The 11,089-nt window shown below is 40.5% G+C and overlaps 1 protein-coding gene across 1 annotated transcript; it reads left to right on the top strand.

Moving 5' to 3' along the window:
- The first annotated feature begins 1,052 nt into the window (after nt 1-1,052).
- Nucleotides 1,053-8,810, top strand: LOC116244063 (fatty acyl-CoA hydrolase precursor, medium chain-like). Its single transcript, XM_090149341.1, has 14 exons — nt 1,053-1,478; nt 2,244-2,448; nt 3,031-3,175; nt 3,599-3,732; nt 4,069-4,222; nt 5,058-5,159; nt 5,317-5,421; nt 5,551-5,601; nt 6,044-6,184; nt 6,268-6,354; nt 7,326-7,473; nt 7,680-7,811; nt 8,168-8,240; nt 8,633-8,810. The coding sequence occupies exons 1-14, from the start codon at nt 1,409-1,411 to the stop codon at nt 8,808-8,810; spliced, it is 1,725 nt and encodes a 574-aa protein (XP_090005467.1). The 5' UTR covers nt 1,053-1,408.
- Nucleotides 8,811-11,089: the final 2,279 nt, after the last annotated feature.

The raw sequence follows: 11,089 nt of genomic DNA, 5'->3' as shown, positions 1-11,089 counted from the left end.
ACGTAAGTAATAAATCAGCAGTGTGTACGGATAGCATTTGCACAAGGAGTAATTTCAGGATGGCAGCTGCCTTTGGCCTTCAAGTTGGATATCGATGTGGATGTGGGGCTGAGATATTTTGTAGAGTGTGTACATGAGCTCGAAAAAGAGAGTGCAACAGTGAATGACTGGAGAGTATTTGTGGCTTTGTAGTGTTCCCCAACCTGAACAGTTCTGTGATTTTATGATTTTCTGTGTGGATCTTGAAGGTTCAAACTTGCGTTTCTGTGCAGACTAATGTTAGGCCAATTTTCTTGGCATGAACTGTATTGAAACAATTTTAAAAGGCTCTCGAGGAACACCCATGTAACCCAAAAATAGACTAAAATGAAGCTAATGCCCACATTGCTAGTGAACTGCCAGCAGTTTGCTCTCTGTGCAGTCCACTTCAGTTTTCCAGATTTTCCTACATGAGCTGTAAATTACACCTTAGCAGACATGAATGGAGCCATCGCACACAGGACCATTATGTGCTTAATACATTGTGTAGAACTATCCTAATCATTGGGTTTTAGGGCATGCAGAACTGAAAAAAAAAGGTGAGTCATTTTAAAGACATATTAACCAAACAGGAATCATAGGGTAAGATCTGTTGACATTGGCAAAAAAAAAAATTTGAGGAAATCAAAGGCAGAGCTTGGAAAAAAAAATCAAATGCTATCACAACAGATGGGTAATTTATTTCTATTCAGTGCCTTCTTGCTTTTCTTTCATGTCATGCCAAAGGATAAATGTGAGCTTGCATGCAAGTAAACCCTCCTGATGTCTCAGAGGGATTAAATGTGTTCTTACACTCAAATCCTTGCATACGGCTCCTGTACTGCAGTAATGGAGAAAACCTCTCTTAGCTGTTGCAAAACTCGTGTATGGTGAGATACCAGCCAAACATTTCTGAGTACACACGACTGCACTTGGATTTTTCCTCTTTTGCTTTTATATGCATATGCAGAAGAGTTTTCCTGGTTTGTTCTCTGTGCAGTGAAAGTCAGTGCTGACTTAATTGTTACAGACGGTAATGGTAACAGTTCTGCAGCAGGAAGAATCTGCTGGTGTTCTGAGGACTGCTTCCAGTGCATTTTTAAGCAAATCCCTGCTGCCTGAAGTTCTGTGAAGAGCAGTCATAAGGAGCCCTAGGCAGCTGGTATGAGACTTGTGGGTTCCCCTATTCCCATGTACGGATAAGCTGCATTACGCTCCCCTTGGAGCAGTGCCATTCTGTCATGACAGTTGTTCAAGGCCGGCCCCGGCCAATTCGGTTCACAGCTTGAGCACTGCTTTTCCTTATCAGTGTTTGTCTTGCGCAACAGCTATTCTTTCAGAGTACTAAAGGCAGTGCACAGAGTCGGGAAGTGTGTGAGCAGGCTGCAGAATGGCAACTGAGAAGAACACGCTGCTGTCCTTGATCCTCACTGCCGGGCTCACAGCACTCGTAGCTACTGGTAAGCTTCCAAAATGTTTTCCACTGTTGCCTGCTGTGAGGAGTTAGAGTGCGTGTGCAGTTTGCTTACCCGTGGGAGTCCCAGCTTAAAGGAGTCCCTGAAGTCCCAACCCTGCTGCACCGAACTGAGGTCTGAACAGCAAAGAGCTCTTTGTTTCTCTCTCTGGTCTGCTTTCAGGCATTTGTCTCGGTTTTTTTCATGTGCAGCTAGCAAAAGTAAATTCGTATTGTGAAATTTTGTCTGCTGAGTCAGAGACTCCAATATGCCGTGTTTGGTGTTGATTCTGATAAATTTCACACTGAGATTTAAGCAAATCTTACCTGAATGTGTGAGTGCCTGACTGTTTTCAGGTGTGGCAGAAGTTGTTTTTTGTTTGTCTGTAGGTTCTATCCAGATTCCCAAGTGTGTTTTGTGCACTCACAGATCCTTTTCTAGATCAGGAAATGCCTTTTCTTTATGAGGGCAATCCGGTGGACTTTTGAGTAACAACAATCTACCCACGGTTACTGATGCGTGTGGAGAGTAAGCACATGATATGCTGCCGGCACGGTATGGCTGAGGGAGATCATACCTGGGAACACTATCAGAATGAAGGCTGAACTTAAGTCAGCTCCAGCGATTAGCGTTTGTTGAAGGCTTGTGTTTGACAGAGAGTTGTTGAAACAAGCAGAAGGTGCACATTCAGGTAGCCAAAGCTCTTAGAAAGCTGTCAGTTGCTCACTAGGAGACCAATCCGTGATGCGATGTTGTGCACGCAACCCGCAGGGCAAAAAGCAGAGCAACCAGAAGTGGTGACCAAATATGGGACTGCCCGAGGATACCAAATCAAAGTTGATGCGGCTGAGAGGAGCGTAAATGTCTTTCTGGGACTTCCTTTTGCTAAGCCTCCTGTTGGACCACTGAGGTTTTCTGAACCCCAGCCTCCTGAGCCGTGGAAAGGTGTCAGAGATGCCACTTCCTACCCACCAATGTAAGTAAAGCAGGAAGAAAAGCTTTTATGTTCTCAATGATTTTATGTTACCTGCAGTTTGAGCATGCTGGTATGCGGGCTGATCAGAAGTAAAAAAAAATTAGAGACGGACGGACAGAATTCCCAATGAGTCAGTTGCTTGATTGGTCATGTACGAAACATACATCTGTTCTGATGTGTTTTTAAATTATTTGACTCCACTTCTATTATTGCTCTTTTTAGTGCTTCTAGCCTAATCCCCATAATTGGAGTATAAAATCTAGTGAAGATGTTTGGTAATTAATTTGCATTTTAATTGAAGGGATTTCTAGCTGTATCAATGTGCTAGTATTCTGTAATGTTTTGAAATATGCAAAATTACATCTGTTTTCAAAATGTATGGCTCTAGACTCTGGCCCCTTTTTACAGGTCTCATGCCAACTCAACTGGAGAAAAAGTTAAAAAACACTGTATGTTTCCAATGCCAACAACATAGAAAAGTACTGAACATTGTTTTTTTTTGCTAGAAATACAAAAATCTTTGACTCATTAGCTGTGAATTTTTTTTTTTATCTGTTGACTGTTATTTGCTTATTTTTTCAGGTGTCTACAGGACAAAGTAACAGGGCAATTTTTTTCAGATGTTATTACTAACAGAAAAGAAAAAGTTCGTCTCCAGATGTCTGAAGATTGCTTATACCTGAATATATATACACCTGTTCCTACAAAAAAACAGGAGAAGCTGCCGGTAAGCAAAATCATTACAAAACCCCGAGCAGTCTTCATGGCTTCTGTGATTTGATGTGACAGATTGAGCCTCACCTTGAATCTTCAAACAGCTTTCTGAGGATTACAGTACTTGTACTGCAAACTTGCAACCTGCACAGTATGTGGACTTATTGGCACAGTTTTTAACGATTGACAAATAAAATCGTACTGATTTTTTACATAGGCAGTGCTTGATTTCCTGCAGGGGCACTGGTAAAATTCAAGTATTTAATGAAATCAGTGCCTGTTGTGAGGCTGCCAGCCTCCAATTTCAAAGACATTGACCATTTGTGAAATGTAATCTGAAGGACTCAAGAGTGAAGTAGTAGGAACAAGGATATTGAGTCTGTATCCGAAGGAGCTCTTCCCTGTGCTGAACTGTTTCTGTTTTTTCCCCTTCCAGGTCTTTGTATGGATCCATGGAGGTGGATTAGTTTTTGGTGCAGCATCATCCTATGATGGCTCAGCATTAGCAACCTTTGACAACGTGGTTGTTGTGGCAATTCAGTACAGATTGGGTATAGTTGGATACTTTAGGTAAGATATGCTGTCTTTGATTTTGATAAACAATTTCCAAAACTATGCATGCAAATCGTTTGTAGAATGCCCTGTAGAGGACTTTCTTTTGCAAATAAACTCTCTATTTCTTAACTGCACATGCAACAGTTGGGAGCGACATGCAAGTTCCAGATCTGCTTCAGAGACTGTTCTGGCCTGATTGCTGGTCCAATCTCAACCCTTTTCAAGCCAATTCATTTTAAATTACGTAGAGAGGCTCCTTCACAGCTGATTCCTTATCCTGCGCATTGTATTTATCTCAGTGTTGATTTTTTCTCCATCAAGCATTTAATGAAGTCTGTTCTTTCTTTCTAGCACTGGTGATAGGCATGCTCGTGGTAACTGGGGGTATTTGGACCAAGTGGCAGCTCTTCAGTGGATTCAGGAAAATATCATACACTTTGGAGGAGACCCGGGATCTGTCACCATCTGTGGAGAATCTGCAGGGGGAATCAGTGTATCTGCTCTGGTAAGTTCATCACAGGCATGAATGTTTATTATTTGGCAAAAAAACCCACTGTCCATGGTCACTCCTAGTACGTTAATGAAAAATCTGTGAGAAAAAATGTGTAGCTTTTGGGTAAACCAGTCATCACCTCAGTCTGATATACAACGTGATAACAGTGCAGCTTCTGACTGTTGAAAGTGGTTTTTTACCCAAATCACGTTGTTTAGACCCAGAAAGTCATTTGTCATCTTCAAATTTGATTTCTGGGTTTTCGGCTATTACAAAATCTATCCTTTTACGAAAAGACATGTGATAGACTGCCCTTATGTCATTTTCCTTTATGCATCAACTGTCACTTCTGTAAAGAAATACATGTGTGTAGTCTTGACATAGGAACTAGTCATGCATTTCATGACTGTGTTGATGCAAAATTTTTTCTTCAACATTGTGCACATTGATTGAGAGGTTCTTCACCAGTCTCAAACAACTTGATACACATCACGCAGCGAAGTCAGGTTTCTGTCATATGTATGCTTTGTTTGTATAAGGTTGTCTCTTTCTGCAGCGCAGCCAAACTATGTTGGACAGTTGTACCTCGTTTATCTGGATTGGTGTAGTTCCATGAAGTCTAGAAAGGAAGGGGCTGTGGCAGGGGAAGGGCAGGTATGAGCTTATCCTGTTGGGGCTGACAAAATTCTTTGTGCAGCAAAACTCTGGTCAGAGGCTACATAGTAACACTCAGATGACATTTTTTTCAAAAAAGGCAGTTTCTGATATTGAAATCCTCTGTCCATGATTAGAATGCATTTCCAATAATGCTTGTTCTTGTTTCTGGACGGTGCTTTTTTCTTTCCAGGTCTTGTCTCCACTGGCAAAGGGCTTGTTCCATAAGGCCATATCAGAGAGTGGTACTGCAATCAGGACTTTATTCACTGAAAAGCCTGAGGAGGAAGCACAAGTGGGTATTTTGTGGCTTCTTTTATTTTCTGATAGTTTTGCAAAATTTAAATTATTTCTTCCAAAAAGTGCATCTAGATTTCTTTCTTGTGCTACTGCAACCACAGTATATTGGTTGATTAGTAAATGCGAATGTGACTCATTTATATTGATTGCAGAGAATTGCTGCTGCATCTGGCTGTGAAAAATCCAGTTCTGCTGCTCTGGTTGAATGCTTAAGAGGAAAAACAGAGAAAGAGATAGAACAAATAACTCTAAAAATGGTAGGTGAAATTATACCTTGTATATGAGGGGCATTTCAAATTTGATCGTAACAGAACATGCTGAAATGTCTTGTAATATTAAGAGAACTTGAAGTCTATCTAACATCTGTCCCTTCTTTATGTTTTCAGGATCTGACAACATTGCGACTGTGCAATACCTCTCCTGAGAATTGTGAACAGGTTCCTTCTCTTTAACTCTGTCTGGGCATTGAGCTACACGTGTTTCACTGTCAGGTTCTGTCAAGGGAAGAGACGAGTATGAGATGTCACAGTTTCTCCTGGAGAAACTGAACATTACTTAACATCATCATTTTGTCCTCTAAATTTCTTGCCACCATCCTGGTTTTCCTGTTACTTTGCAGTTCCAAAGTAGAGGTTAGATTTTCTCTAACCTCTCCATTCATTCATACTAGGACATTTCTAACTAAGAGGAGATGTAAATTAACAATAACCTACATTTCCCAAGTATTTAAGCGCAATGCTAATCTTTGCAAATCTTCTCTGGTTCAAGGCATCTATTGAGGAAAAATAAGGGAGCTTGGATACTACTGCTACTACTTATATTTTCACTTGATATGTTCATTTGGTGAAGACATTACTTTGTTTCTTTGTTTTTCCCCAGGTTCCGCTGTTCATCAGTTCATGTGTGGATGGTGTATTTTTTCCAAAGAGTCCCAGGCAATTACTGTCTGAAAAAGCAGTCAATCCAGTCCCCTATATAATTGGAGTGAATAACTGTGAATTTGGATGGGTAATTCCTAAAGTAAGAGACCTTCAATGGCATTATTTAGATATGTTTTTGGATATAAGATTTCCTCATAAATGTGTATTCTCTTTCCCATGCAGATGATGAAATTTCCTGATTTTATTGACGGTCTGGACAAACAAGTTGCACGTCAAGTATTACAGAGCTCATTTGCATTATCATTTGAGGTGAGAGACCATTTCCAGAATGTTGTGAAATGTTGTGCAGCAGAACTATGATCAGAGGCTACAGCGTAACACTCAGATGAATTTTTTTCAAAAAAGGCATTTCTGATATTTACGTTCTATGTCAGTGATCAGAATGCTATTTCCTCTCTGGGATAATTCCATATTCACATTTCGTATTGCTGATAGTGATTGATCAACGCGGAAGATATTCCAAATCTCTCTCCTAAATGCTCCAAAGAAATGCAGTGGAAATCCAGCAGCAATGCAGGCAACTAAACATAGGTCCCATGACATTCAAGATACACTAGGTTATCCAAGATATGCGTTCTACCAGCAGGTATGACACAATGCCTATAGAACACACAAGCCTTTCTGAAGCTTCACATGGAGACTAGAAAGGATACCTCGGAATGCCTAAAATGCCACCAGAAGACCTGCATGTAGACATGCAGGGGAGATTTTGCTCTCCTGAAACTAGAAAACTAAAAATTGCAGATTAATAGGTAAGAATTAAGAAGTTGATAAACGTAGCCAGTACTTATAAAGGATCATGTAGAGCCCTAGGAATCTATCATAATCTGGGGATGGCAGAGCCCAGGGTTTTTCTGAAAGAGAGTAAGTTATGGCCGTTTGCAGCAAGAAATGGATCTTATGAAATGCAGCAGGATTTCATTTCTCTTACGAGGGTTGTTTCCACAAGAGGAAGAACACAGTTCCGTATCTATCTCTTAGCATCACCAGTTGCTTTTTCTCTAATGGCATTTGAGGGCATCCTTTTTGATCTTTCCAATCTCTTCTCCCTAAGAACATCTATGTTAGGTAAAGGCGCACCACTGTGAACTGTGAGGTCTGCTTGGGCGCAGCAGGGGATTTTTTCTGAAGGATGGTAATGTTTGGAGTCTAGCCAGAGACATGTAGTTTGCTGTTACTTCTTTTAATATTCATTGTCATGTCTGTCTTTTTTGTTTCAGAGTACTACTTCTGACATTGTTGATGCCGTGCTCAGTGAATACATAGGGAAAGTGGAGAGCCGTGCTCAGGTGCGAGATGGCCTTCTTGATGCATTAGGAGATCATGTGTTTACTTTCCCAGCCATTGAAGTGGCTAGATACCATAGAGGTGAGTCTCTAATTCAGCATCTATTCATATAACATTGTTTTTCATTCTTGAGCGTGTCTGTTGACTTTATGTATGTATCACACTTCCTTATCAGAAGATCTGCTAATGTTTTCATTTTATCAATTTAGCTTTGGTGAAAGTTTATTATCATTTTTGGGTGGCATTTCAATACTAGCATTCTCATTTTTAATTTTATTTTCTGTTAGATGCTGGCCACCCAGTCTACTTTTATGAATTTCAACATCGACCAAGCTCAGCTGCAGGTGTTGTACCTGAGTTTGTAAAAGCAGATCATGGAGATGAGATTGCCTTTGTGTTTGGAAGGCCATTCTTAGCTGGTGATGTATCTATGCATACTAACAGTTCTTTTTATATCAACATTGTTATTAATTTTACTCACCTGAGGACATTCAGAATAGAATTTGTTTAGTAACACTGGAATCAAAATAAGCTGTTTTTTTCTGTTTCCGGTAATAATTACTTGTCATCAATGAATTCATCTCCTCTGTTCACGTAGAACTCCCACAGCCCAGAGTAACAAGTAGATCCATAAAATGGTATGGCTTGGAAGGGTCCTTTAGAGATGATCTAGTCCACAGCCCCTTTGCCATGGAATTGGTTAGAGTGTATTGGTATTTATTGGACTTTTTGATTTTTGATCTTGAATATTGTCATTTCTTCTCTCACTTTGCAGGGAATGCTACAGAGGAAGAAAATAAACTTAGCAGAACTGTTATGAAGTACTGGACTAACTTTGCTAGAAACGGGTGAGATCCATAGTGCTAACTGCAGTTCTAGTTTTGTCTGTGTCGCCTGAAGCACAGCAGCAGCATGGTAGCTCCTGTAAATGTGGCAGAGTCTAAGATAAGCACTGAAACCAATAGTTTCTCTTCTCGATGATTGCAAGAAGAACTCTGGAAATCCAATCTGAAATAAAATCCAAGAGCTATTTGGATCTGCAGTGGAGGATTAGATCCCAGAGTAATGGCAAACATTATTACACGTTTGCTGTTCCAGTGATGAGCATTTTGATAAAAACATCCATCAGTTCAGGTTCTAGAATCGTGCAGTCGGAGCTCCTGTTAGTCTTCTGGAACGATCTGAGGTTGAGAAGTCAGAGCACAAATGGAGAGGTAACTTTTCACTTTTGTGTTTCCAGGAATCCCAATGGGGAAGGCTTGGTACATTGGCCTCAGTATGATCTGGATGAAAGATACCTGGAAATAGACCTCATACAAAAGGCAGCAAAGAAACTGAAAGAAGACAAAATGGAGTTTTGGGTACAGCTCACAGGACAGATGAGGAGTGAAAGAAGGAGAGAACACACAGATTTGTGAGAGCTGTAGGGGATACATTTTCCTTTTACAACCTGAGGTAAGGTCACCATAAATTTGTCAGAATGCAGATTTTAACCTTGACTTTCTAACTCATTAGTGTGTAGTTTGTTGTCATGATCACAGGAAAAGTTTCCTTGATTCTCTCCCTTAGTGACAAGGGAGTATCCTGGGAAGTGCAAAATGCTCATGGCAATAAAAATCAATGATGAAGCAAGCGGGGGAAATAAAAGCCTTTCAGGTTCAAGCAGACCGGAGAGGGTGGTGGCACACTGAACAGGTTGCCCAAGGAGGTTGTGGATGCCGCATCCCTGGAGGCATTCAAAGCCAGGCTGGATTTGGCTCTGGGCAGCCTGGCCTAGGTGACCCTGCACATAGCAGGGGAGTTGAAACTAGATGATCATTGTGGTCCCTTTCAACCCAGGCTATTCTATGATTCTGTGGTATCCAAGGGAATATTGGCAAGTATATTGAAACGTGTAAGAAATTATGTTTACCGAATGTGTCATGTGTTGTGTCTGTTCCTTCCGCTCTTCCTTATTGAGAGTGTCCTTGGTTGTCGTTCTTACAGCCTTCCTGTGAGGATAAGAGCATCCGTCAAAAACCAGCCGTGGGATCACAAGTGTTTTTCTGTTCTGTAAACTGTTACAAAGACTGGAGCTACAGGCAGAATGTTCAGCTGCAAGCTGGAACAGTGTCTGCCTCTAAATTTAACGTGTTTGGCTTTTCTTTTAAGTGTATGTACTACCATAGGCCTATAGGGTGAGAAGTTATACCTCAGGATTCATTTATAAAATACTATCTCCTCTGCTTGAGGTATTTCAAGTAATGCGTCCTCTTTTCTGAGAAATCTGACTGGCTTTCAGGCTGCAGAGAATGGGTTACAGTCTGTTTTGCAGAGCGTTCTAGCTTGTGTTCATTAGGGCAAGGCTGGAACTCCTCTGTTTCATTTTCAGCATGGAGATCTAAAACCTAGGTTAAAGCATGGTTGTCCAATCTTTTGGCTCGCCTGAGCCACACTGAGCCAACAGGAATTGCCATGGGCTGCATACAAAATAAATAATGAACGTAATGCATATCAGTTTAAAAAAAACTTACATTCTTATGTATTTGTCATTCAAACATGAAAAAATAGAGGGGAACAAAGGCATAAAACTAGTGGGATGTTTGACTGTGTTTTTGTGAAACTAAAGGTGTAACATATGTGTAACTGATTCTAAGGGTATATTTTTGAAATGTTGAAGCACGAAATTCCATCCTCCTTATTCAGAATGAAGAAACCTTTGCCTCGTCATAGTCAGAGCAGAGAATTTCAGTCCCACAAAGCTAGGATGAGATCTATGGAACTAAACAATGTGGCCCATTTCCTCAGTAGTAGTGGGCCTCAGGAGACATGTTTTTGTTTATTTATTTATTGGTTGTGTTTCTGGTTACCTGGAGGGATACAGGCAAATCCTTTCACTTCCTCGTACCTCAGTTCCACTGCCTGTAGAATAATTATGCTGATCCTGTTCATCAGCAGTCCTGAAATCTTCTCTTGATGATTTCTGGATTGCTAACAAAGTTCAGGATTTTTCTCTTTCTTTCTCACCGTTTACAGGAATCCTAATGGGGAAGGTCTGGCTGAATGGCCCTTGCATAATCTAAATGAAGAATACTTGGAGATAAATCTAAGACAAAGGAAAGCCAGAAAGCTGAAGGAAAAGAAGGTAGACTTCTGGGAAAAGGAGATGTTTGAAAAGCCAACTAGGAAAAGAATGGAAAACAAGAAAGCTAATCTAGAGCTATAATTTACTGTCTAAGCATACATGATAGGCATAGTATTTAGGATAGCAAAAGGAATTATTTAAAATATTTTTGAGGATAAAATAACGTGTCCCTTCCTTCCACCTTTTCGTCGCAGTTCTCATATTTACGCTTATTCGCTGTAATTATGGCAGTGGATCGATTTCCACTTTGTGATCCTTTGCTTTTCCCTCGGTTCGTGTCCACAGCAGAAGCCTCCCCTATTCAATATAGTTAACAGATCTGTCTGCTCCTCAGGTTTTTCTGCAGCTTTGCCATTGCTGAAGAAGCATTTGGCAGCAATGTTGTGTTAATCACGTTTAATCAATAAAGACGTGTTTTGCAAGTAAAACTGTCTTTCTCATGTCAAAGATACGGTGATGTTCCTGAGGTTTTGGTCTGATGCACACACAGAAATGTCCTCTGAAATTTTTGAGGACAGTTCTGTTCTGTGAGTGAGTTTTACAGTTGAGATAGCAGTACGTTTCTGACAGTTG

The sequence above is a fragment of the Phasianus colchicus genome, chromosome 13 (genome assembly GCF_987193195.1).
Source record: "Phasianus colchicus chromosome 13, bPhaCol1.hap1.1, whole genome shotgun sequence".
Lineage (NCBI taxonomy): Eukaryota > Metazoa > Chordata > Aves > Galliformes > Phasianidae > Phasianus > Phasianus colchicus.
The sequence above is the reverse complement of the archived record's forward strand: the minus strand, read 5'-3'. Positions and strand labels throughout refer to the sequence as shown.

Coding starts and splice junctions, on each gene's coding strand:
- LOC116244063 (XM_090149341.1), top strand. CDS start 1,409: ATGGCAACTGAGAAGAACACGCTGCTGTCCTTGATCCTCACTGCCGGG. Junction 2,449..3,030: donor GCCACTTCCTACCCACCAAT/GTAAGTAAAGCA, acceptor TTATTTTTTCAG/GTGTCTACAGGACAAAGTAA. Junction 6,185..6,267: donor TTGGATGGGTAATTCCTAAA/GTAAGAGACCTT, acceptor TTTCCCATGCAG/ATGATGAAATTTCCTGATTT.